This window comes from Chrysoperla carnea, chromosome 1 (genome assembly GCF_905475395.1).
Source record: "Chrysoperla carnea chromosome 1, inChrCarn1.1, whole genome shotgun sequence".
Taxonomy (NCBI): Eukaryota; Metazoa; Arthropoda; class Insecta; order Neuroptera; family Chrysopidae; genus Chrysoperla; species Chrysoperla carnea.
This window is the reverse complement of record NC_058337.1, coordinates 96,180,954-96,207,737: the sequence shown is the minus strand read 5'-3', so window position 1 is coordinate 96,207,737 and position 26,784 is coordinate 96,180,954. Positions and strand designations below refer to the sequence as shown.

General features: G+C 29.2%; 4 protein-coding genes across 10 annotated transcripts; 2 read left to right on the top strand and 2 right to left on the bottom strand.

The window, feature by feature from the left end:
* Positions 1–33: 33 nt before the first annotated feature.
* Positions 34–12,565, bottom strand: LOC123298880 (solute carrier family 66 member 2). 5 transcript variants are annotated; one of them, XM_044880980.1, is made up of 6 exons: positions 12,543–12,565; positions 8,762–8,977; positions 8,468–8,604; positions 5,460–5,543; positions 1,071–1,287; positions 34–405 (listed from the first exon to the last, which is right to left on the bottom strand). In XM_044880980.1, exons 1-6 carry the CDS (start codon positions 12,545–12,547, stop codon positions 219–221), a joined length of 846 nt encoding a protein of 281 aa, XP_044736915.1. In that variant the 5' UTR covers positions 12,548–12,565; the 3' UTR covers positions 34–218. The 5 variants fall into 5 exon arrangements, with proteins under 5 accessions (XP_044736915.1, XP_044736922.1, XP_044736930.1 ...); XM_044880987.1 differs by having other exon boundaries at positions 5,475–5,543; XM_044880995.1 differs by lacking the exon at positions 12,543–12,565 and adding an exon at positions 9,470–9,649.
* LOC123298915 (mitochondrial import inner membrane translocase subunit Tim21) lies at positions 9,298–13,648 on the top strand. 2 transcript variants are annotated; one of them, XM_044881018.1, is made up of 3 exons: positions 9,298–9,390; positions 9,672–10,192; positions 13,440–13,642. In XM_044881018.1, the coding sequence occupies exons 2-3, from the start codon at positions 9,689–9,691 to the stop codon at positions 13,572–13,574; spliced, it is 639 nt and encodes a 212-aa protein (XP_044736953.1). In that variant the 5' UTR covers positions 9,298–9,390; positions 9,672–9,688; the 3' UTR covers positions 13,575–13,642. The 2 variants fall into 2 exon arrangements, with proteins under 2 accessions (XP_044736953.1, XP_044736961.1); XM_044881026.1 differs by lacking the exon at positions 9,298–9,390 and adding an exon at positions 9,438–9,497 and having other exon boundaries at positions 13,440–13,648.
* Positions 13,649–14,467: 819 nt separating this feature from the next.
* Positions 14,468–17,614, bottom strand: LOC123292393 (transmembrane protein 231). Its single transcript, XM_044873035.1, has 6 exons — positions 17,391–17,614; positions 16,779–16,945; positions 16,587–16,712; positions 15,083–15,317; positions 14,921–14,988; positions 14,468–14,569 (listed from the first exon to the last, which is right to left on the bottom strand). The coding sequence occupies exons 1-6, from the start codon at positions 17,527–17,529 to the stop codon at positions 14,468–14,470; spliced, it is 837 nt and encodes a 278-aa protein (XP_044728970.1). The 5' UTR covers positions 17,530–17,614.
* Positions 17,615–20,547: 2,933 nt separating this feature from the next.
* LOC123302856 (hemocyte protein-glutamine gamma-glutamyltransferase-like) lies at positions 20,548–25,174 on the top strand. 2 transcript variants are annotated; one of them, XM_044885959.1, is made up of 8 exons: positions 20,548–20,687; positions 20,795–21,755; positions 21,827–22,326; positions 22,408–22,670; positions 22,740–23,078; positions 23,149–23,413; positions 23,974–24,305; positions 24,754–25,174. In XM_044885959.1, exons 2-8 carry the CDS (start codon positions 20,813–20,815, stop codon positions 24,983–24,985), a joined length of 2,874 nt encoding a protein of 957 aa, XP_044741894.1. In that variant the 5' UTR covers positions 20,548–20,687; positions 20,795–20,812; the 3' UTR covers positions 24,986–25,174. The 2 variants fall into 2 exon arrangements, with proteins under 2 accessions (XP_044741894.1, XP_044741886.1); XM_044885951.1 differs by having other exon boundaries at positions 21,827–22,670.
* Positions 25,175–26,784: the final 1,610 nt, after the last annotated feature.

Sequence of the window (26,784 nt, the reverse complement as noted above, 5' to 3'; positions counted from 1 at the left end):
TTTTTTAAATTCATAATTTGAATTAATGGTGCTCTGCCCTTTTAATTAAAATCCAATTTTATTTGTATTCGTTGAAGTAGTTATTTGAAATTTTTCTATTAAATAGTTGTCGAAGTGACGACATTTGGGTCGGATTCAAACGTGTTAACCACTACTACTGCTGGTGTATCTAATTTGGAAGATTGACTTTGGGAGGAATCAGGGCAGGGCACACACCCTCAATCGGGAATTTTAGGTCTTTGTTTAACAGTATTTTTACGATATAATTGAACCTGTGTTAATATTGCTAAATCGAGCAACACTTGTAATGTACCACACACCCAAAATTGTAACGGAGCATTGCGTAATAAGAAGTATGATGTTTTAAATAGATCACCACAGGTCCACATGATCACCATCGATAAACTATAAGAAAAAATATTGATAATATAATTTTAGCATGAACAGCATACAACAGATTAGGATATTTAAGGTTTCGATAGAATAGTTTTTTTGATAGGACGATTTAAGGAAAAGAAACCACTAATTTTGAATCATTTTAGTTTCTGATGATGAAAATACTTTGCAGAATCTTTATGCGAAATAACTTTCGATCAAAATTTGGTAAAAAGTAATTTATAACTTAACTTGCTTATCAAAAATATTAATGGCTCCAAGTTTTTAAACGAATTGTTTTTCATTTTTTTTAAATGATTAAAAAACACTAAAGTGTTAAGAGGCACGGATCTATTAATGCTATAATTATTTGCAAGTTGAAAATAGACTTGTGGAACTCCGCACATGTTGAAAATAACGTGCGGGGCGTCACTTTCTTAGAAGTTGACAGTGAGCAAACCCAATTTTCGTACCAAATAGATCAAAAATTGTTCATGTAAAAACTTTGTACCCTTTAACACTTTTCCTTTTACAATTTTTTCCTTTACAATCCATTTGCCATAATGATTTTGAAAGGTTCTTTGCTCATGACTATGACTATGACGAAATGGTGATAAATTCGATTCTGTATCAAGTGATTAAAAAGGGCGGAAAAATACGTATGAATGGAAACTGTCTGAGGAAAAATAATTTACCTCATTCCTTCCGTTGATTTATTCTTAAAATTTCGTATAAATTGTGGTGCACCTAACATTGCTTCAGTAAATACAGCTAAAAATCCAACAATTTCTACAAATGCACTGACATCCATTAATAGATACATCAACGCTGCTGAAACAACACTGAACAACAGTATGAAATCTACATACGATTGAAAGTCTGTCCAGTTCCAAAAATATTTAGTTTCTAAATCTGTAAAATGAGAATTTATTATTTTAAATGTTCAATATCACAAATATATTTACTGTCATTGTAATAACATGCAATTATTTTACTTGCAATCTAAATTTTTATTACTCTCGTTTTACAATTCTTTAAATTAAAATATATAAAATGACTATCTCAAACGTTAGAGCTCAGTTCATCTTTTAGAAATTATCAGTATACGAATATTCCAAAATTTTAAGAAAATAGTTGTCTTGAAATGTTTATGCTGATCTACCATGGACGAACGAGCTTCGTTTTTTTTTTTTTTTAAATACAATTTAAATTTTTTTTAATAAGCAAAGTAAGTTTACCAATTGGTTTAGAAACTAAAATAAGAGAACAAATACTGTGAGAATGAAATCTTAAAATTACAACAATTTGTCAATAACATGAATGAAAAAATACATTCAGGAATATTATCTAAAAAAGGTGTTTGACAGAGCGAATACTAAAGTATCATTGCAGCTGTATTCTTGCATACCCCATTTTGAAAGAGGAGTATGTGGCTGTTAATACTCAATTAGTACTGTATCTACTCTAATACTATACTAGTACTTCGACTAAAAATGGTGATTATACGTCGCGTCGTTTCCAGACTCTGATTACAGTGTCTCTAATTTAAAGAAGTGAGTATATCTATCGTTTGAGATTTCCAATGGAGATACCAATGAGTGATAACGGATTTATAAACATTTATAATCGACGTAATTTATATAAGTATGTATAATAAAATTACACAGCTTCATTGGTATTTTAAACTACGAGAGGTTATACAGAGCGATTCATTTTAATCAACTCAGGCATTTTATCGGGGAGTATTTAAAAAAAAAAGTTTTGTACAAAGTTGTCGTTATTTGGAGTAGAAAATACACTTCCGAAAAAAAGAAATTGAAGGTTCTCGCCATTATTTTTAAATAAAAACCGTTTGTTTATTGACAGATTTTCTTTTTTTTTTGGGAAAAAATATGCAATTTTTGTTTAAAACATTTTTAAACATGGAAAAAAAGTTTTATATTTTTAACCAAGTAAATCGAATCTGGTATAAAAAAAATTAAGGTTACCATTTAAAAAATTTAAGTTGACCATGAAACCGCCCAATAGACCTTTTCATTTAAAAAAAATGTTTATCCTTTGTTTCGGCAGTTTTCGAAAACTAATGTGATAAAATGAATAGCAGTCTTGTATCTTTGTCCAACTTATTACTGTCTGTTCGAAAAAATAATGAATCGTAATTGAAACGAAAGGGTCTATTATAAAAAATTTTACATCGAAAAATATATTTCTCCCTCCAAATAACGAAACTTTTGTATGCAGCTCTTTAACTCTTTTTAAAAATGTAGCCATTAGAAGAAAAATTGACTGACTCGATTAAAATGAATCACCTATATAAGAAAATTTATAACGATCAGGTTTATATTATGTTAGCGATTTTTAACCTATGAATCTATTAGCTAACAGACTCATATTTATAAAGGATCATTTTACCATTTAAGCAACTTTTACAAATATTTTCAGATGTAACACAGAATAAACCTGCTCGTTAATACTCAAGTGTGTCCTTGGTTTTCAATAAAAATTAATGTTCTTAATCTTAATTAAATAAAATTACCCTTAATTTCTATATTTTTAAAATAAAAAATTAGTTTTAGTAATTAGAATTTTGTATCTTAAAGTTAATATAAACCTTTTTAAAAAGCAAAGCAGTGATAAGCAACTAAAATTATTTTGAACATATTAATGGGCGCATTCACCGTATTCATCTCTAAGTAAATAGGTTGCTCAGGTAGTGACATAAAAAAATTATTGGCAGACGATTTTACCGAGTACAAGCTTTAACATAACAATCTCTTTTCTAATATTATTATGTTGAAGTTTGTACCTGATAAAACCGTCTGCCAACAAATTTTTAGTGTATTGAACAGTTTTGCATTTTATTCAAACGAATGTGCAGACTGTAAAAAATTTTTCTCTTTGTTCTACAAATAAATGTTAATTTATATCTAAGCATTAATGCTTTATGCATGTTATTTTAAATATTTTTCTGTTGCTTTCTGCCGCCTATCATTAACAGAATTTAAAAATTGATATTTTTTTCTATCACTAGCTGGCAATCTAAAATTCCTGACAGTCGCTAAATTTTTCAGCTGAATGCTAATTTGTATGTTGTTTTCAATAGCATCTATTGAGCAATTGTATGTCATAATAATTTGTGATTAGGATGAATGCGACCAATGTTAAAAATAGGTATATCCAATTTATAAACTGTCAAGAAATGTGAATTAATTATCTGGTAAATAAAATTGAATAGAAATGATTCAATTTTGAATTAATTTTGTAATTAATTCACACTCCCATTAAACAAATATAAAAAAAAAAACATAGACGATGGAGCTAATTAGCAGATAATAAGTCAATATTAATGCTGAGGCTCACATCATTTGAATCTTAAAACGTTCCAATAGATACATATTGAAATGAATCAGAAATCAGCATTACAGTAGAATCTCGATAACTTAATTTAAATTTCGATAACGTAAAAAACACAAAGAACATAAATAAACTTCACTAAGTACAAACTACTTAACTTAAACCCTTAGTAAATTAAAAACTTGATAACTCAAATCATTAAACATTTCCCTTGGTTTTTAACTTATCGAGATTCTACTGTATTATTAAATTCGTCCCCACTAAAACGAATAATACTAATTTCTGATTAATTCCCATATAATACAGTTGACAGTTCATTTCTTATAACATGAGTCACACACACGCGTATTACCTGTTAAATAACTCCAAAGTATTAAAAAAGACGTTAAAAATGTTAAAATATTATAGCTGTTAGGGTTCAGCTTCATTTAAACGTTAAGCAGCGTAAAATGCTGGCTTCTGATTGGTTAACGCCAGCGTTGTATATCGCTTAACTTTTAAATGGAGTTGAGCCTTTACACATAATAGCACATAAGTCCCAAACAATGATATCCGAAAAATCGTTGTGTTTCGTAATAACTTAATATATGAAACCTCTGTGATCTACATCATTGGCTGTTATGTGCCTTAGTATTAGTGTCCGATTGCAGCTTCGGCTTCGATTTCGACCAAAAAACCACCTTCGACGAAACCTTCTGCTTCGGCACAAAAACCAGCAGAAGCTGAAGGTAGTTTTTTGATAAATTGCAAGGTAATTTTTTAATCATTCTAGACCAACTTCTAGATGATTTAAATTACATTTCTACATTATACAATCAATATAAACTTTCAATATTAAAATTTAAAATAATGTTATTAATTATAGCTTGTAGACAATTTTGAGTAAAATTTGTTAGAGCTTTAAAGCCTACGGCTTCGACCGGAGATAGTGGCGACATAGTATAGGTAACAATCGATATTTCCTATAACCAACAAAAAATTACTATTGATGAACCATATCGACCCAGTGGATATAGGAGGTTTACAACATTATGTTTTGAAAGTTTTTCACCTTCAGTTTTCTTAAAGATATGCAAAAATAAGTTTTTTTAACTATTGCCTGTAGGATCTTTCATGATTTATTCATCTAACACATGAATTTATTCCGATTATTTTGATAAAAATGATGGCATAAAACTTAATGTCTTCGAATAAAAAGACGAAATTTTAAATTAGAGTTTACAGAATCAAAAAGAGGCCATTTTCAAAACCATTTGGGATGTCTATTACCCACTTGTTAAGCGATTTTAGTTCTGCACACGTATGCATGAAATTCATCGAAAATTACATTGTTTTCGAATATTACCCGATTTAAGTACAAAGGTAAAGATTATTTTAAAAAAATTGGGTATACCCAATAATTTATTTTTTCTAATGTTTTTTGTATCTCTTTAAGAATATTTGTTAATGTATTATTAAAACACTAAATATCGTGCAAGACACTTAAAAATTTCAACGTCACAAAATTATTTGTTTTTTCCAAAACAGCCAAACAAAAACGAATCACAAAATAACATAACGTATTTTTTTAAAACATAATTTACATACAATACCTCATTCAATGTCTAAGGTACTTAGCTGAATTAATATGATTTTTTAACATTCATTGCTGGCCCAAAATTAATACACAAATGGTGCAAAATACTTGTATATGTGTGTGTGTGTAAAAAATACTTAACAAGATCACGTACGGGAAAGAAACGTACCGCATATCGTATGTGAAGTGCGTTTTTTCGCAGAAGCTTGAATCAATCTGGCCATCTCAACTGTACTGGCTACAAATATAGCCGATAAGACAATAATGTTTTTGTTTTTTACTTAAATTTTTTTTAAATAATTTTATTTTCAATTATTTCTACTCTTTTTAAGATTATGGATGTATTTTGAATCAAAAATGTCTTATGAAACTAACTTATTATCATCATTGCAATGCAAAGTGTAATATGGAATGTTCCAAATTCTAGTGACTCGGTTATGAGAAACGCTGACTAAAGAACTCAAGGATTGGTTTTTGCCACTTACAGAGATATATTAATTTAATCTAAATAACTTATTTATATTGCCGTATAAAAATGTAATGTGAACAAGCTTTCGAAGGTTTTTGTTGTGTTTTGTGTACACTTTCAAAATTCATAAAAAAATTATAGTAAATTTTCGTTTTTTCGACACAATATGATAAAGAATGGTATATAATTTTGAGCTTCCGATTTATAATCCAGAAATACAAGCATATACCCGAACAGTTTTTCGGGTACGGGTATCGGAGAGGTGGAAGGAAGAATTATTGCCGAAAGTCTTCCTAACAGACTTGAGATATGCAGTTAAAAATGCACTATCTACAATCCATTCCACCGACTATTGACAGTGGTAGAAAAGCGTTAGTAATATTATCACCTTCAATATATAAGTCTGTCGGTTCCAAGAGATCCTGAGTTAGTTAGAATTTAAATAAAAATTTTCGAGATCCCTTAAATTAGCGAACTTTTAATATTCGAATTAGGGGATTCATTACTCAAGTTTTCCTTCCATTGTCCGCCAAGAAATAGATACATTTTTTTACCTTTTTAACCTACATAGGAGTCTTTAGCACGCTACCTTTTGAAAAAGAATTGCTGGAATCAGTTGTAGACACATATTTTAGTTTATATCTGATTCCGTTGGGAAATTCTTATAACCATTATTCACGCTCTATTTTGTTGAAATAGGGATGGAACACTCCATAAGTCTTTTAACTCAATGGTAGATGTTTATATAAAGAAATTGACATAATTTAATAAATGTTACCATTGGATATTTCTAGTCTCTGTTCGTATGACATTTTTTAAAATCATTCACATAACATAAAATTCACAAAACTTGTAAAACTGGCAATGTAATCAATAAAAAAAACTAAAAAAACTTGATTTGGGATTCGGACTTCGAACATACGAATGTCAAAACAGTCGGGTATCATTTGATGTAGCTGTAAAATGCGTTAAATAGTTAAGTTCATTTTTCGGTTCATCGTAGGACTAAAACATTGTAGACATATAAGACCAAAAATTGAGTCGAGTAGCAAGTGTTAGTAACAGAACATGTATGAATCGCTTTCATCACTCTTCACTACATTTTGATTTAAATTTGTTGAATTTACTAAACTATCTTGAAAATTGTATTCTTCAATAAATTAGTTCCCTTTCATTGTTTCGTCTAAAATTTGGACAAGTTAATTGGGTTTGGATAAAATTTTAATAATTTTTCAAAATAAGTATTTATTATATCCATAAAAAAATCTGCAGACCATTGTCCTTTATTTACAAAATTTAACGAATCAACATGAACGGTTCTATCTATCAATTTTCGCCTATTTTTAAATTATTTTTATGTTATGTGAATAATTAATTCTAACAAAGAATGTAGATAGGTACACTAGTTTCTGTAAACAATTTTCTAAATTTATTATGTAATAAAAGCAACAATGAATAATAATTGTTAAATTTGATGAAATACTTTTAATATTTAAACAAATTCATAGTAATTTAAATAACTGATCATAATTATGAAACAAGTATATCTATATATTGATTTAAATTTTGTTTTTGGTTGGCTATATTCAAATTGGAGTTCTTATGTTTTATTAAAAATTATTTCGTTTTCTTCACAATTATTATTTTATTACTATTTTAATGTTTGATACAAATAAGGGTGAAATACGAGGTCGATTCAATGCTCAAAATTGTTTAGACCAATTTAAGCTTTCAGCACAGATATAGAAAATATAAAATAAGTTGGCAATGCTATTATTAAAAAAAAAAACTTTTAACGACATACCAGCGCGATACTACAATAAATTGATGCTATCAAAAAGGAGTAATAGCAATTATATTTAAAACTGATAGATTACGCTACATGTAGTATTGGTACATAATAATTCCACAGTTCGCGCTAATTTTAACAATTTCGCTATGTTTGCAATCTTGTAATTAATTTGCAATCGTCATATTTGTTCTTAACATAAATTTATTGAAAAAGACTTCCTGTGTTAAATGATCTATTTAAGAATCTTTAATTTAAGTTCAATTTTTCATTATGATATTTATGCTATCATTGAAATAAGTTCATAATTATACGCCTTTAAGATATGCAATATAAATAAAGAAAAATGTAATTAAATATTTCATATAATTTTCTTCTCAAAGAATTCCAATTTGATACAAACATCCAAAAAGTATATACGCTGTAAGTATATATTAAAGCTGTACAATTAAGTATAATATAGTATTTTTAATCAATTTTTAAAAGTGCATTTTTAGAAATTTTAGTTAAAATTTTTAGTCAAAAAAAAAAGTTTCACACAAAATTTGTAAAAACAGAACATAATTTAATAAGAATGGAAAGAAAATAAAAACTAGCTAATAAAAATATAAAATAAAATATAGAGAAGTGAAAATCCTAAAGTACCATATTTACCCCTTCCTTTATTCTGTTCATGCATAGAAATAATAGCTGCTAAAAAAGAATAGAAAAATAATTATTCAAAAAATAAACAACTAGTTTTGAAAATGATGACCCAAATCACTACGTCTATAAAACAAAATAAAAGAAAATATGGAAGCATGATAAATATAATACCTATTATTCGGTTTTTCACTTTAAATGATCATGATATAAAATAAAAATTAAATTAAAAAAATAATAATAATTATATCTTGCAGCTTACCGGAAAATATTTTTTCTCGAGCTTTAATTATCTGATTTTTATTTCGAACCTTCACACATAAATGTACCATCGCAAACATCATCAAATTCATAATAACACTCTGCACTAATAAAGGCAGTTCATATTGATTCCCAAACCTAAAATTTTCAAATATTTTTTTGCATATACTTTAGAATATTTTAGTTTTTATAATTAATTAGGAAGGATATCCGTACGTAATATTGTGTTCAATGGATGTCTCAGAATTGTGCCTGCATTTTTAATGTAAAGCCATTTAGAAATGATAAAACTTACCAGAAAAGTATGCGAAGAGTATTCGCAATCAGTAACGCTAAGCATACATGTAATGAAAAACCATCAGCATCTTGGGTTTTTTTAATTTGCCGATATTGTGGAATATATGGAATTACACCTCCAATAATCATGGCACCTGCACTGCACCACCCAACAAGATCTCCTACGGTCAATTCAAGTTCGTCTACAATGACCCAATCCATGATATTATAATTTCTGTGGAAAGAATTGAATTTCGTTTAGTTGTAATTCACTTAAAATCTAGCCCAATTATTACCAAAAAAACCGATAACTATAATCTTTTAAGATTCTATAGTTAATCTAAAATCGGGGCTACTTATTACTAAAATATTGTAATTTTTATGTCGAAATTACCATGACTAAATGTAGAAACGATAATAAATAACTTTAAATGATCTTAATTCAAAATTTCCTGTTGCAATAATTCAAATAAATACTATGAAAGTATGAAATTTACATATATATTACACAAAAATAAACCTGTATTTACATCTTTAATCCATAATTGCCGCGCTTTAATATTGAAAATAAACTGAGAATTCTAGGAATATTCAACATTTTACTAAAGTCAGTTTATGTGAAGATAAAGAGAATTGATTCTTTTAAAGGTTAGAGTAATATTTTTTATATTTTTGTAATTGTGTTTCGTTTTAGAATGGTTTTTATATTTTAAAAAGTGATACATACCTAAAACGTAAAATTAAAACTATTTAGGGTACTGATATTTTTGATTTATATTATTCATAATTCATAACTAAAAATTGACTACTAGCACTGCCTATTAGTAGACACTAACATTACAGAATAAAACCAACATTCACAGTTTACACTTATTAATATTCACTAAAGGATAAATAAAATTGCTTAGATTTGATTATTGATTTTTCAGATAAAAAGTTCATAAATATGTCACAAATAACCGTGCCAATTTTAAGATGTCAAATGCGATTTACACTACGTCAAGCATGCCGTACCCTTCATATTTCAAGGACGAAATTATCACAAAAGAAACAAATTGATACTTATAAAGGCAATCAACAAATAACCACAGATGTGAGACCATTAAGTGAAAAAGTTAAAGACACAGCAAAAACTACATCATATCTAGGTGTTATACTATTGGGGGTTGGTGTCACAGGCGCAATGTTTTATACTATTTTTTCTGAATTATTTTCAAGTAACAGTCCAAATAGTATATATTCAAAAGCATTAGAGAAATGTATTGCACATCCAAAAGTACAAGATTTGTTAGGCGAACCAATCAAAGGATTTGGTGAGGAAACTAGAAGAGGAAGACGTGGACATGTTAGCCATGTTACTTACATTAAAAATGGCGTGAAACACCTTAAAATGGTTTTTTATATACAAGGAACTAGAAACAGAGCTACTGTACATCTAGAAATGGCAGAAGTATGACTTTGTTCTATTTTTAATTTATATTTACTTTTAATTCACTGATAAACTGATACCATTCATCAAATACTTTACATATGATTATTAGAAGTGCAGGTTCCTTGAGAATATAATGCTTTAATAATGTAACACAGTTCTGATGAAGTAGAGACATCTTCTTAAAACTTGTTTATTTTATTAACAGACCCATAAACTTATTTTACGACCCTACACAAAAATAGTAATTCTTATAGTAATTTTCAATCTTTTCAAAGTTTTTATTCATTTGCAAAAAAAATCAAGCAAAACCGGCACTATTTAAATCAATGCTTTGGCAATCTTGATTGTGACCTAGCATAAAAAATCTCGAAAGTTATTCTTTTGATATAGATCAGCAAGATTATGGGCACTTTTAGTACGTAATAAAAGTGCTGTCTCTATTAGAGGTATCAGGCGATGCTCTTATAATTAAAATCGGAAATAAGATACAGGAAAACAAGTTTCTCTATGGATATCTAAATTTAAAGTAATTAAAAAAAACATACCTACATGAATTTATTATTCAAATGAATATGCACACAAGTCGTATGTGACTTTGTTTCTTTCACGCAAAAACTACTGGGCGAATTTTGATGAAACTTAACTGTATTGTAGCTTAGAAATCAGAATAGAACATGGGTTATAATTAATTATCTTGCTACGATTAAGGTGGGCAAAGATATAGCGATAAAACCAAATTTTCTTACAGTACTTAGATATTATTAAACCGTTGTCCATGTACATTCTAAATTAATGTCCATACTAAATTGCGAGCGCAAAGTGGCCAAAGATCATATAATTATCCAAAGGATGTAAGTAAAGCTGGTGTTTAAGGGGCGGGCTAATAGGAGAGAAATAGGTTGAAGGATACATTTGGTGAATTTGTCTTTAAAGCATTTTCTATATTGCGAGTGCTCTGTAGTGGGGATATTTGTTTTTTAATTTGAAATTGCCCAGTGAAGCGTTGGGGAGGGGGAGGGGGGGTTTACTGCTAGTCATCCTACATAATGCATTAAAAAAGGTGGCACTCTTTATTATTGTTGTTTTAGGTATATAACGCGGTGCTGCAATCATGCTAGTTTCTATTGACTAACCACCATATTTCTCTGACTTTTATTCGGGACTCCAAGAATTTATAGATGGCACTGTATTGTTGGTTGAAAGAGGTATAAAAATCGCTATCTCCATGGTATGAACAATCAAAAAATCATAGAACATATCACTTATTTTGTATCATTCAAGACTATTTCATAAGCCAACTAGTAGAAATTCTTCATTTTCATTTTCTAATATGTTCTAAGGCAATGTTTACTGCCTCTTTGTGGTTTCATAATCAAATCAGTAGAGGTCCCTAACCTCAGTATGGAGGCGAATAGGACTAAAGATAAAAAGATTTATATACTTAGAAATTGTATATAGTTTAATTATATATTTAAAAAATTATATTCTTCCAAGCTCAAAATACTTTATAATTAAAAACAAAATCGAAATGCTCTTGATATTCCAGAAAATCAATTTGACATATATTAATTAAATTAATATGCTAATTTGGATTATTATGTTATAATTTGAAATGTAATTTTAGACTAGGTGGTGTGGGCACCCCATGTATAAAATTTTACAAAATGAATTCAGAATTATACCATTTAAAATATCAGAATATTTTTATCAATTTTTTTTTAAATTTTCAGAGTCGAATTTAATTAGTTAAACCGTTAGTATTCCCCATATTTGGTTAGCGCCATATTATTGGTCACCTAATATCTGTTTCTCTCCTACATGGTCAAACTATATAATGACATGATATTCTTATTAGTTTTTATGTTTTAGTAAATTAAGAAATATTTCAATTATAAAAACTTTGTAATTTTACTAACATTCTCCGTCGCTACTTTGCCCAAGAGGCTTCAAACTTTTTACAAAATCATAAAAATTATGTGTAAATAAAAAACTAATTTTGTTATCCCCCTTTCGCAAAATAATTTTTTTCGGGCTTTGTACATTTTATAGTCTGAATTTTACTTTTCAAAAATTATTGAATCAATAACAAAAGTTACTTTTCTTTTGAAATTTTAAAATTAAATTTATTAAAAAATTGAGTATAACACCAAATCAACTGTAAAGAAAGTGTTAATGTTTTTTTGATATAAATATGCTAAATTTTACAATGCATTGTTTTTGATAAAAAAAACATACTGCATAATATTTTTAAATGCTTTCCTTGTTTAAAATTATACGCTCTATTTGATTTTGACTGACTCAAAATTCTAATTATTTAAAACTATTATGATAGTCATTCTAACTAATTCTATTATTTGGTTGCACTTACCTCATGTATGATTAAAATTTATTTAATAAAATATCATAACAATTTTTTAAGTTCAATAGTTTATTGTTTTATATTATTGAATCATTGTTTTAGAAATAACTGATAATTATAATTAGTAATGTTTTTGTTCGAACGAATCATAAAAAAAGAGTTGTATAATATAAATTTGAGTTTTATATTTGATAAGAAAAGAAATGAATGAAAAGATATGATTATCTAATGAAAGTAAATATATAATGGATCCGTAGACAATTAAAAGTATTTCTATCATTTTACAACACTGTTTTTTAATCACTTATAAAGAGGTTATAAAGGGCTTTAAGTTTGTCGCGATTATCCTTGTGTGACAATTGCTAGCATCGGGTAGCAGCATGTAGAACCAACTCAATTTGAACTTAAATATGTCTATATGCAGCAAGATTGAATGTTTTCAAAATTCGATTTTCTGTACTTCAAGAGCTTCAACTAGACTATAATACAGTGAGTAAAGGTTTTTGAACTCTACTTTTGCGTCACAACTAATTTTTTGGCAAAATGTTTCCGTAGACATATAAAAAATTCGTTAAATAAAAACTGAAAATAAAGAAACAAGTCCAGTAGTTTACATGGACTTGTAAATGGACTTCTCAAAGGAAAAAATTGCGATAAAAATATAAAGCTTTGAGTAACACCTTAAATGAAATTTTGTGGTCGCTGAATCCAGATTTGGAGTCAAGTTGCAGTAGTGATTAAGTGAACACTTTTACTTTCTTTAAGTCGTTATAAATTTTCGATTCCAAACTAAAACTGAGCATTAAAAATGAAAAAATTAAATATTCAACACCGGAATTTTGTCTCTGTTTACTGCATTATTTAAAATAACTTCAGATACATAATTTTGTTTTTCATTTGTTTCAGAATTCAGCTGGTTCTTATGAATGTCGATATTTGATTGTCCAATTGGATGATTACACAAAGCGAACTATAACTATCGAAAATAATCAACTGCAAATCGACGAAACTTCGAAGACTGAAAATAGTTTGTTGTTTTAGTTAATATTTATTTGTGTAAACGAAGGTCTTAAGTGTGATAAAATTGTACATTTGTTGTTAAGAATTTTTATTTGTAATGTATATAAATCTTTATAAAAGTACATCTCTTAAGAAAACACGATGATATTATTTTTTATTCTGCCATACGATATTTCAAAATTTTAATGTTTCTTCAAAAATAATTCGTTAAATAATTATAATTCTGCGATATAAATCTTGAGTCATTTTGAACATAAATTTTAGGACGGACTAGTGAATACGTCTTTATGTCTTAAATTATTAAATCTTAATTTTAAATATTTGTAATACTCAGAATTAAATATTTAATATTCTTTTATCGACAGATAAAATTTTAAAAGTTTTCTCAGCAATACAAATGTGTAATCGATTTTATTAAAAATTGTTTAATAAGTAGAGAAAAGAAAAAAACGATGATAGTCCGAATGTTTTGATAGAGATAATTGTTTTTTTTTACAATGATTTAAGTACATTAAATTTTTAGTTAATAAGACTAGATTAAAAGAAGGTACATAATTCTAAAATATACAAAACTCGATTTCAAAATGAAAGACGTCAGTCTTCAAATAAATTACGTACATGAGATTCGATTTCGTAAGTATGTGTAAAAAAATCTAGGATTTGGTATCCCCTACTCAAACTTCAGTCAAAATGGCAAAACGTGTTATTATAGCGGAAAAATATAAACGATTTCTGTTTTAATTTTAATTTGATGATCAGTTGCTTTATGAAAAAGGCGAGCTGCTAACTTCAGCACAGAAATAGTTCAAAATAAAACCTATATATGTAATACTCCATGATAAATGGCTAGAGCATCAATAAAGTAACTTTGGACATTATTGTGGCAAAGACTGACAATAAAATACATGGGAGTATTAACTGGACGTTGGACGCGATGCAGTTTCGTCTGAAGAGTTATGTTTTATGACTAGATTCAATTTTTTCTTTAATTTAGGCATTTCAGTTATCGGTAATTTCTTTCGCATTGGAAGCAATTTTTTATGTCTAAAATATATGTATATCATGGACAGAATGTTGGAAAATCAATAATGTAACTTTGGATATTTTTGTGGCAAAAACTGGCAGAGAAAGATCTCATGACACTGTTAAACAGGATACACATAATGTTAGTAATAATTATTTTCATTTTCCCATGGAGTTAATTTAAAGGTTGTCACTAAATTACTTTCAATTATAAAATATTGAAATTTTTTCATAAGCCAAGCTGTTATTAAATAAATGGGCAAATATTGAATCCAAGCCCATTTCAGTAATTGAAAGAAACTTGAACTGTAACGTATTGCATTTTCTGTATAGTGCACGGTTACCTCTAATTGAAAAGTTGATGATTTTCCTGGTTTAGAAAACGTGTAAGAATTACCGAAAACAGTCGCAACTAAAAAATAAACGTATTTAAAAAAATATAATTAAAACAAAGAATTTAATAACATTAAGTAAGACATTACGTAAGTTAAAACAAAATTACTTACATTTCCGTTCTGAATATTCTGAAAAAATTTTGAACATATTGAACGGATCGTAATCGTTTATCGTTTTTAATGTTAAAGCTGAGTAATTGTAACTTGTGTCTTCGAAATTTAAATAACAATTCAATGGTGATTTTTGTTTGATATTTAGATCTCCAATAAATTGCATTTGTTCTGTTGGATAAGTAATATCTTTTTGAACTGTAATTAATGATTGCATTCGTAATGGACATACGGTCTGTAAAAAGATGAAAAATGAATTATCATTATTATAAATATTTAATAAATTGCATTCAGTATAGGTACTTCTAACGCCACGATTCGTTAACTTTGGTTTTTGAAAGATTTCCGGTTTTTTATGGATGCATCAAATTCAAATTTTTTTGCGAAAATCATCATACTTTTTTTTTCTTTACAAAATTTAAGTTATAACTGTTTTAATGAAAAATTTTTTTTACGCATATTCGAGGTTTTCAAATTTAATTAATAAATTTTTGATAATTATAAAATTTATCCAAAGAATGATAGCATTATCTTTCTTACTTTTATCTGATACATGATTTAGCTTATAATCATTATTAACTCTCAGTATAGAAAATTATTGTAATGGATCCGATTTTCGAAATAAAAATTTTCAAAATATCTTTACGTTTCATGGTCAGGACAAGTCATTAACACCAATTTGAAGAAGAAGTACGTTCGTTCGGTTGAATCGTTTCGAGTCGATAGAGTTTATTTAAAATTATTTCCTGATCGATATCGAGCGAACAAAAAATGCTCTAGACTTCGTTGAGGTGTCGATCGAAGCGTATTAACGGCAACATATGATCCGAAAAGAAATTTCATAACATTCGGTCAAGTCTTTTCAAGTCGGTTGAGTTATTATTTTTTTGTATTTTTTATACTGGGTAGTTGTGTGGACCTCATGGGTCGCATCAGACCCTATCCATAACTTGTTACAAATTATATTTAAAATAATATTAAATAAAATTTTAAAGAACTCTTGAATCACTCAGCTACGGAACCTTAAACTCGCCTTTGAAACATAGCTAAGAACACTCTGTTTAGAAGCTACGATGCCACAGACAGACATACATACACATTGAACACATTAACGTTTTGATCTGTTGTATTTACAGCAAAAATCGATAGTAAAGTTTGAAGTGAAGTAATACGCGTCAAAAGTGCTAAAGTTTTTAAGTTATGATGTAAAACTTGTCACTTTTAGATAATTGGTACATCTAAACCACACAAAAAGTTCCAGTTTTGATATCTAATTCTTCTTTTACTATATGGAAAAAAAGATTTTAATTTAGCAATTAGCAAGGGCAATTAGCAATTAAAGAAAAGTAGATTTACGAATGTACTACCTTAGAATATTATTTTAACAGAATATTTATGAACTTCAGTTATGTCTAATAAGTTGTCTAAGTAATAAAAAAAAAGATGTTCAGTTATGAAAAATGTAAATAGATCAATCAATTTTATGATAAACATATTAACTTACACTTAATTGATAATCAATTGGCAATAACAGAGTTATCGAATGTAATTCAATTTTGTTTTTATCGAAATGTAGTCGAAATATTAACTTATCATTAATCCCATCTTCATTAATATCCATTTCTTCAACCTAAAACGATTCCAAATTAGTTTTTAAACAATGATACTTTCTGGATATTATTTATTTCGAACATACTTCAATTGAATTACATCTATCAAAACTATTTAATAATTGTTTATGTTCCAAAAAATTACTGCATATTATTGGCTCCTCAAATTTATTTGTTATACCAATAAACAAATATTGAAATTTGTAATGAATTTGTGGCTGTTCATAAAATACATCCTGTTTTATCCAAAACCCTTAGGAAAAACAAAAGTTTAATGCTTTTAAACAATATGCTACATTGTACAAGAGCGAGCTAAAATTTTGGATCCAAAAGGTAACAAGAAAGTATGAGACACAAATGTGAAAATTATTTTTGTAAAATCAAGGATTGCGTAAATTTTTAACCCATAATGTTTAATAAAAAACGACATATCACGTCGTTTTCGAAATATACCAATTTGAAATTTGTAAAGTAATGTACTTTAAATTACTTCATGATGCCATAAACTATGGAATTTTAGAAGTCTGCATAATCAAAAATTATACCCGTAAACGCTTTAGGAGGAGTTTTTAAATAACTTTTGCCTAGACATAAAATGATTTTTTCCATTGTAACAAATTTGTTGTTATCTTTTAATTCTAAAATTTTACATTTAGCTCTTAGTTTATAAAATTATATTCCAATGTTTCCATACATACCACGACTTCGATACGCAACAATCAATGGAAATACAATTGTTACAATTGTTGTAAACAAAATAAATGCTGTAATTTTTGAACAGAATAAATTTTTATAAGTATATTCAACATTTGTAGCAAATAAAGTATACATTCTCATTTTTTTTATTAACCATTTTTGACATTTATAATGTTATGACGCATTAGTTTGTTTACAGTGCAGGTAAGTACGCTTACCGATATGTTTTGTTGGTTGTTAATTGGAAGCAGGTGGAAAAGTGTATATGGTTAGCGACGCGTTGGTTGTTAAGTATATTCATGGTTAGGAGTGAATATTGTAAAATAACCGGCGTCGCAATGAATGTGCGTACAGCAAAGTAAAAAAAATTGAACCCAACAGTAACATAAAATTTTCAATCTTTTTTCAATTTCAGCTGTTTTTGAGATCGACTGTTTTCTACTATTGTCCCTTTACCAGAGACTATATCAGTAAAACTTTACCGATATATTCTTAATATTATTCTGCTCTTTATTACCGAATACCTAATATATATACCTACAAAAAATTAAAAAATAATATTTTTTTCCCTGAGCCAAGTATTTATTGTGTACAAAAGTGAGTTAACTCCAGTTTACAAATTTGCCTTGCCATAAAACATTCCCATTTATTAAAAATAATAAAATATGTATTAAATAGGTGTGATATTTGTTTTTTTTTTTTTTTTTACACATAAATGGTAAAATAAAAACCCAGGTTATTCACGTGAAACAACACGGAAGATTACGGCTAAACCGCTTGATTCTAAGAAAATTTTCTTTCTGGAATAGATACAGGATTATTGGCTGTACATTTTAAAATTATTTTCGTAATATACAGGATGACCGGAAAAGACGAAAAGTATTAAATTTGTGTTTTTTACAATGGAACACCCTGTATATTATTTCATTTTCAGGTTCTACGATAAAAAGAAGTGTGTTTCACCATTCATTTCATTTTAACTTCACGGTTTTCGAAATATTTTGTATTTTCTGAAAATTTTGTAACAATTTTAACGTTTAAATTCTCAAGGCTTATTTCCGTTTTTCAAACCAAATTCGGAGTCTGCTAATCGATTGAGTTTCATGTCGCAATTGTGAATAATTGAATTACGTATACAGGTTGTCCTAAAATTATGACTAAAAAATTACAAGATTTTAACGGTAATAATTTGTTTAATTTAAATTGAACACCCTGTTTTATATGTCAACAGCAGATGTAAAATGTAATTCTTTATCAAATATTATTAACTTTTCTATATCTTACTGTTTACGTTTTCATGGAAAACGCACATTTTCATAATGCGAATTGATTTTAACACCTTAAATATTCAAAAGTCACCTATGGATATGGTGTTTCTCCCTTATAATCTAATCAACAAGATTAGAGAGGGGTGCAAAATTCTTAAAACTGTCCACGGGCGAAAAATTTCTTAATCCGCATCTAGCTTATTGAGATATTTTGATAAAAGGTGGGTTTTTCTAGTATTTAGTGGGTGCCTATTTTTGATCGAGGGCCATAGGTCTGTGCTTATTCGATCTATGTCTTAATCAAGGGTTGCAGTATGACTAATGCGTAATCATGGGCTAGTAACTAAATTTGCAAAATATTGTAGGCTATGCGAATCCTTTGATCATTGTAAATAATTGTAACAAGAAATAAAATTTAAAATAAGAAGACTTTATGGTATGATTAGCTAGCTGTCTCTTTGGGTCAACCACCGTTTAACATCGTCTACAATTTCATTTCTTTCGTACAATAGTGTCGCCGACTTATGGTAATTGTAGAAGACTTAGATTTTGACGTCCCGGTTTATGAACATTTTAAAAGAAATTCAATGCTTCTTCTTTTATTATTATATAGGTACCATTAATTATTAAATTACCTGCACTTGGCATTGCTCGTGTGCTATAATTTATTATTATCAAATGTACCTAATTCTTAAGAACAAATTGGCTGTGGACACCTATGCCTGTAATAAATTTATATTTTCATTTTACAAATACACTTACAGAGCTCGAAAATATCCTGTTAGACTCGAGAAAAATCGTGATAAGTAAATAAATTTTGCTGTCGAAAACTTGGGTCTTAAGCAATAGTAACCAAAAGCCTTTAATTTGCTGTTAAAGTTATTGTTATGTAGAATATAATATCACAAAAACATCTGTAAATTAGACTTGGGGTTCTTTCTATGGATCAAGGATGTAGTGGATGGAAGGGAATTTTTTTTTTATTGCATCGAAATTTATGATTCTATAAACAAATATCGTGTCATATGGGATGCTTGCTTGTCTCTATGAATTTCTCTAACCTTTTAGAAATAGACATTTTGAATGCAACAGCCTTCCCCCCTCGATTGAATGCAATACTCGCCCTTAAAAGAGTGATATTTATCCAAAAAATCAAGAAAAATTAAGAAGAGATATTACTTGCTTTAATATTCCATCAAATTAGGTGAAATCTAGCAATGCCGAAGAAAAGCAGTAATGCTATCTGTGCCAATTTTTAGCTTTTTACCTGTAGAATAACAAGTTTGTATGTGCAAAAAAAAGGATCATTTCCGAAAAATCTATTATTTTCCACGTTTTTTCGAAGAGTTTAGTATTTTACTGTGAAAAAGGAAGAAAATGAAACTCATGCTTTCTTATGCTTCTGACCATCCTAAAATTGCAGTTTTGAGCCATGGACTATTGTATAATTGAAACTAATGCTACATTGAAGTTGCTAGATTATCTCACCATATTCGATGCTGGTGTTCTGATATTCGGTGAAACAGATTCAGAGGCAGTTAAGATTTGATAATCATAAGACATATTTCTGAAAATATTTGGTTGCCAAACGGTTCCATGGCAAAAATAACATTAAGTATACTTTTAATGAAATTTAGCATACTTATTTTCTACATTTTTTAAAACAAACTATTTAGATAAAAATATTATATTTACACGAATTTAATACCCAAGTGCGAGGGAAAGAATTATTTAGATATTTTATATTATAATACAATAAAAACTTGAATTAAAAATTATTGACCGTGTCAACAAATCGTTTGGGGGTGATAACATCCATATTCATCATCTTCTTCGCATTTGCATATATAAAGGGCTGTAGAGAGATGTAAAGACAACCACAACAGCGGATGTTGTGATCAGAGTAGTGTCTGCAGCATTTTGTAGCATTGTGAGTGACCAAAATCTGGAAGTACCTCGTTTTATAAGTACTTCCACAGTTCCTGAATCGATCATTGTTAAAGTTAGTTTACAAAAGTGATTCTTATTACGGTAATAATTTATTGCGTGTTCAAAGTGCCTTAGAAAAATTACGATTCTTTCTAAGACACAAAAAATTTCGCAAAGAGTTGTTTTTTAAATTGATTAATTTTCATCAGGAAATAACATCAGTTTCAATGTCTGTCCCACACCGTCCAAGTTCTCCATTTGGCCAACCAGCTAGGACTTCAAGTCCAACACCAATATCTACCCAAAATTTAAATTATAATCGTCAAGGATCTTCCGGGTCATTTGGTTCAGGAACCTACGATGGGCAGTATAATCCTGATCGTTTAATTGGAACTGACCGATTCGGATCATCGTCAGATCGTTATGGATCTCCCGATCGTTTTGCCCCTCAAGACCGTTATCGATCCTCCGATGACCGTTATGGATCGACAGATCGTTATGGTTCAACTGATCGTTATGGGTCTACTGATCGCTATGGTTCAACTGATCGTTATGTGTCAAGCGTAGATCGTTATATGGATCGGTATGGTTGTACTTCGCTACAACTTTATGGGTCACCAGGAAGTCGTTATGATCGTTATGATACTTTTGGTAATCACTATTCGAGCTATGGATATACACCATCTGGCCACCGTATTCAAACATTCCGTTATGGACCATCGTTTTATGGGTTTAGTGGTGGATTTGGATCGGCTGCAGATCGTAATAGAACTATTAACGAAACTGGCAATCAAAACTTTAGCGTTTCACGTGGATTACCACGTGTTGATTGCAGAAATTGGTCTAGAAGCCTGATGAATCGTTTTAATATTGAACATGATCGTCGCCGTCGATTTGAGCAGCCATTTCATAGCTGGTTCTCGCAATCTGGCTCACAATCGACCCCACCAAGTGGAATCGTACCACATGGACAAGAACCAATCAAAGTTGAACTAACCGAATTTTATGCACAGGATAATTCGAAAGAACACCATACTGAAATGTATGAATTAATACAAGACAACCCACCAACACCAATTTATCGTCGTGGTCAAACATTCTTCTTTGCAATTCGATTTGATCGTCCGTTTGAACCACAACGTGATGTTGTTCGCGTTAACTTTGGATTTGGTAAGAAATTCAACGGTACAATACGGTTTTGAATTTTTTAGAAATATTATCTTACATTTGATGATTTTTAGGTCCAAAACCAACTGTGACAAAAGGTACCCGTGTTATTCTTCCTGTGACCCACCAACATGACAATTTAGGACCCTCTGATAGACTTCGGTGGAGTGCAAACATCCATCGACAGGACTCGAATACAATTACATTACAAGTGTACATTCCATGTACTGCTCAAGTTGGTATTTGGCACTGCACAATTGAAACAAGCCGCCAAGGACAACGAGAATTACGATACGATTACGAATGTGAAGATGACATTTATGTTCTGTTCAATCCTTGGTGTAGGGACGATCCTGTTTACATGGAAAATGAGACACAACGCCGGGAATATGTGTTAAATGAAACTGGTAAAATTTGGTGTGGCTCTTACAGGCATCCACGTGGTCGCCGTTGGGTCTACGGCCAATTCGATGACGTCGTCTTACCAGCGGTTATGTATTTATTAGAACAATCAAATTTACCCCATCCAGATCGAGGCTCTCCGGTGCAAGTAGTCCGAGCTATATCATCTGTTGTGAGTGCATTTTCACGTAATCGTAAAAATTTATTCGCATACTCTAACAGAAATAAATATGACCGTAATTATTTTCGAAAGATCAACTCTATGGACGATTGCGGTCTATTAGAAGGTCGATGGGATTGTATGTATCATGATGGAACCAATCCATGTTCTTGGACAGGTACTGTTGCAATTATGGAACGATATTTACAAGAAGGCGGTCGCCCAGTAAGATATGGACAATGTTGGGTATTCTCTGCGGCTTGTGTTACTATCTGTCGGGCATTGGGTATCCCATGTAGATCTGTAACCAACTACGTTTCTGCCCATGACACAAATAGATCTTTGACAATTGACAAGTTAGTGTGGTTTAAATATTTGTAACGCTATTTTGACTGTTGTTTATACGTTAATTTTAATGTTTAAAGGTACTTTGATCGCGATGGTAATGAAATATTGCATGGCCCCGATGGTGATTGCAATGATTCATGTTGGAACTTCCATGTGTGGAATGATGTTTGGATGGCACGACCTGATTTACCACCAGGTTATGGTGGTTGGCAAGTTATTGATCCAACACCTCAAGAAGACAGTGACAACTTTTATCGATGTGGTCCAGCATCTTTGGAGGCAATTAGGCGTGGTGAAATTGGTTTCTCTTATGATACTCCATTCATTTTCTCTGAAATGAATGCCGATGTATGCCACTTCCAAGAAGACGATAACTCCGATTGGGGATTCTCAAGACTATCTATTAACCAATACCAGTAAGTATTTGCCAGCTATTTAGTTAGTTTGATAGTATATTAACCATCATATCAAATTGGAAATGTTTAGAGTGGGACGTCGTATTGTCTCTAAACGTCCTGATCGCGATGATGATGAAGGGGATAATGATATGCAAGATATTACTCAAGAATATAAAAATGTCGAAGGATCTCATGATCAACGTTTGTCTGTATTTAATGCAGTACGAGGAGTTTCACGGGCACAGCAATACTATGATTATCCTGATTCAATGCACGAAGATGTATTCTTCGATTTAGTTGATATTGAATTTGTTCCATTCGGTCAAAGCTTTGATGTCATCATTAATATTCATGTAAGAATTCATTTTTTTTTTTTGTGGAAATTCAGAAATACCACTAAAACTTTATACATAACTTTGTGTGTATATCAGATATATTTGGTTGCATTAAAACACACATTAAAAAATGTGTATTTTTAACCGCCAAATATATCTGATGTTTAGATTGTGTTGCAATTTTATTGTTCGCAAGATACATACAGACCAATGACTAAAATAGCATTATTCAATTCAAGGTATCTTAGAACGTAAAAATTCCTTGGAAATTAATTTTCGATTTGTTAGTAGGAGAATACTTATTACTTCTATAGGTGATTCGAAAATATGCTTACAAATATCGGCATGGGTTCTAAAAATATGAAAATAGTAAACCAAAACTTTATCATTGTATTTTTCAAAAATGCAAAATCTCTGACCATATGCTTCTATAAACTTTTGCCTACTTTTGTGAAGGATTATCTTGTTTTGATAAACTTATGCTTTAATATTGTAAAAGTATACTATTTTTGAATCGCCTATAATATAGTGTAAAAATTTGTTAATATAATAATTTTATGTTCATTTTGTTTGTTTAGAATAAATCGAACGATATCCGAACAATTCAAGCATTCTTATCATGCCAGTCTGTATACTATACTGGAACCACTGCTTGTCGTCTAAAACGAGCCCAAGGTGAATTTGTTGTACGACCAAATCAACGTGAAGTGCTTAAAATACATGTCTCACAAAATGAATATTTAGAAAAATTAGTAGATCAATCATTAATTAAAATTTATGCTTTGGCAACTGTGAAAGAAACAAAACAAACATGGAGTGAAGAGGATGATTTCCATTTGATGAAACCAAGAATGTCGGTACAAATTCGTGGTAGCCCAAGAGTGGGACAAGAATGTAACGCAACATTCAGGTTTGTAATAAAAAAATTTATTTGTGGTTCATATTTTAAATATTTATTTTGATTCAAAGTATGTTGCATTATTGTTAGCATGAAATTTGGCATAAATCCAAATTATTGATTTTATTATATTTTTTAATGATTTATTTTTATTTTTTGAAACAAATGCCAGCTGCTGAAAACAAATACAGCGCTAACCACTTATTAAAACGCAATAAATTAAAGAAAAAATTAAATTAGTTAAATCAGTAATTACAATCATAAATTACATAAAATTTGGAAACAAATATTAAAAGACCGACAATTTGAAAATAGATCTAAAACAAATTTTATTTTTATTTAAAAGATAAATTGCAAACTTAAACAATCTCTGACTCATTGAATATAGCAATTTTTCTCCGTAAAAGCTAGTATGCATTTTTATTTACGTCAAACTTAATATTGTAATTTCATTTTGCAGCTTCCAAAATCCATTGAACATACCATTGACTGAATGTTACTGGACTGTGGAAGGTCCTGGATTACAACGACCACGCCGTGTACGCTATCGTGACTGCCGACCCGGTGAACTGGTATCCTTCACTGAAATGTTTATTCCACGACGCCCAGGTGATCGAAAACTTGTTGCTACATTTACGTCACGTCAAATCAGTGATATTACTGGTAGTCAAACTGTTTTGGTACATCAGTAAGACAAGTGGACTCGAATTCGTATAGCCAAAAATTGCAGCAAACATTTTTATAATAAATACCGCATCGTTCTATTTGGCATATTTACTTTGGGTTTTTTATTGTTATGCTTTAATATTTGGCTAATATGAATTTGATGATTGATTTTTGGGACACATGTCATAGATAAAAATATTTAGCTACAAATAAGCTGGAGCTATAAACAAAAATTTTCAAATTATACACATTTTCAAATATAGCTAAATGTTTTTAATGATATAAAAATGACAAAATAGGCAATGAATTAAAGGATCATGATTTTATTTAATAACTGAACCAAAAAAAGTGTGAAAAATCTATTTTCTCTTTCTTATACACTTTTTCCATATGTAGTTTCTTTTTTCGTTATTTTTTGTTTGATTAATAATATTGCACTTAATTAATATTTCGTTTGATTAATTTAGAGTGTATGGATATTAATTATAAAGTTTGTCGGGTTTTTGTTTGTTCTCAAATGAAAAAAAAAAAAAAAACAGTGGGATATTATTACAATTATTAACTAATTAATTAAATTTTTTTACAATGTTTTATTATATTTTTTTTATATAAGTAAAAAAAGTATTTCAACTATGTGTAAATTTAAATATAACACTTATTCAAAATACATCATATAAACAGTTGAAATATTTTTTAAAATAACTTTTTTTCAATTTTTTATAAATTATTTTATTATTTAATTATTTAAAAAAAATTATTGTTAGTTATTTTTTCTACATAAAACAATAAAGTGAATTTCTGCAAGTTATATGGTTTTTGTATTGATTTAATGTTTCATACCTGATTTAATGTTTCATACTTTTGGATGAAAATGTGTTTTTGTCAAAACATTTTTGTTCAAACAAAAATGTGCTTATAAACATGATTTTGTAGTGCAAAAATGGGGAAAGAGGGGCGGAAAAGTTGCCACACACAAAAAGCACATACTTGATACTAACTCAACTAAAAAGCGAGACTTGTACAACGAGCGTTGAAATATTTTTGTTTTCTTTATTCAAGTGTTACAATATTGGCATGTCAATTTCTTTTGATCTGTTCAAATTTTTAGAACTATACAGAACTATATTCATCAAAAGAAATCATTTTGACCGGCCTTGTTAGAAAAGTGGGTAAAATGATCCCATTGTATTTTTTACCAAACAGTTCACATAAAATATTTACTGTTCTTTTACATTACATCAATGATTAATATGGATACAAAAATCTTTGGTAAAATCATCTAAATCAACACATTCAAGACCAGCCACATAGCATTTTACCTATTACAATTTTACACACATAATAGGGATGATTTTACCGCATATAAAAGGAATCATTTTACCCGTAGCGACATATTTGAATATCGTCTTAAAAACTAACCTTAAATATTATTAAAAGTCAACAGAATCCAAGAGAAAAACAACCAGCCAACAAAAAAGAAATTTTACGTTTAAAGTCTTACCATAGATCAAAATTAGGAATCACGCGGAAGTCATCTATCGATAAATTTACTTGGTGGCTTTAATATGGTTCACTTAAGACATTGAGGGATCATTTTACCCCGGGGGATCATTATATAGTACTTTCCTTTAGTAACAATAGATAAGTTTATTAGGTACCAATTTACCTAAAGTTGGCACTGTGGTAAAAAGTTATGAATTTTCGGATCACGATATTGTTTCTCTTGAAAATAATTGCTATGCAGTGAGGAGTGGAATGATGTTTCAAAAAAACAGTTTTAAATCAAAAAATATAATACTCTAGCTCGGCTCGTGGGGAATTCCGC

Coding starts and splice junctions, on each gene's coding strand:
- LOC123298915 (XM_044881026.1), top strand. CDS start 9,689: ATGTCACAAATAACCGTGCCAATTTTAAGATGTCAAATGCGATTTACA. Junction 10,193..13,439: donor TACATCTAGAAATGGCAGAA/GTATGACTTTGT, acceptor CATTTGTTTCAG/AATTCAGCTGGTTCTTATGA.
- LOC123302856 (XM_044885951.1), top strand. CDS start 20,813: ATGTCTGTCCCACACCGTCCAAGTTCTCCATTTGGCCAACCAGCTAGG. Junction 23,414..23,973: donor ATGTCATCATTAATATTCAT/GTAAGAATTCAT, acceptor TTGTTTGTTTAG/AATAAATCGAACGATATCCG. Junction 24,306..24,753: donor GAATGTAACGCAACATTCAG/GTTTGTAATAAA, acceptor TTCATTTTGCAG/CTTCCAAAATCCATTGAACA.
- LOC123298880 (XM_044880980.1), bottom strand. Junction 8,605..8,761: donor ACTCTTCGCATACTTTTCTG/GTAAGTTTTATC, acceptor TGAAAATTTTAG/GTTTGGGAATCAATATGAAC. Junction 406..1,070: donor AAATCAACGGAAGGAATGAG/GTAAATTATTTT, acceptor TTTTTCTTATAG/TTTATCGATGGTGATCATGT.
- LOC123292393 (XM_044873035.1), bottom strand. CDS start 17,529: ATGAGAATGTATACTTTATTTGCTACAAATGTTGAATATACTTATAAA. Junction 14,989..15,082: donor AGAATATTCAGAACGGAAAT/GTAAGTAATTTT, acceptor TTTATTTTTTAG/TTGCGACTGTTTTCGGTAAT. Junction 14,570..14,920: donor CATCAACTTTTCAATTAGAG/GTAACCGTGCAC, acceptor CCAATGCGAAAG/AAATTACCGATAACTGAAAT.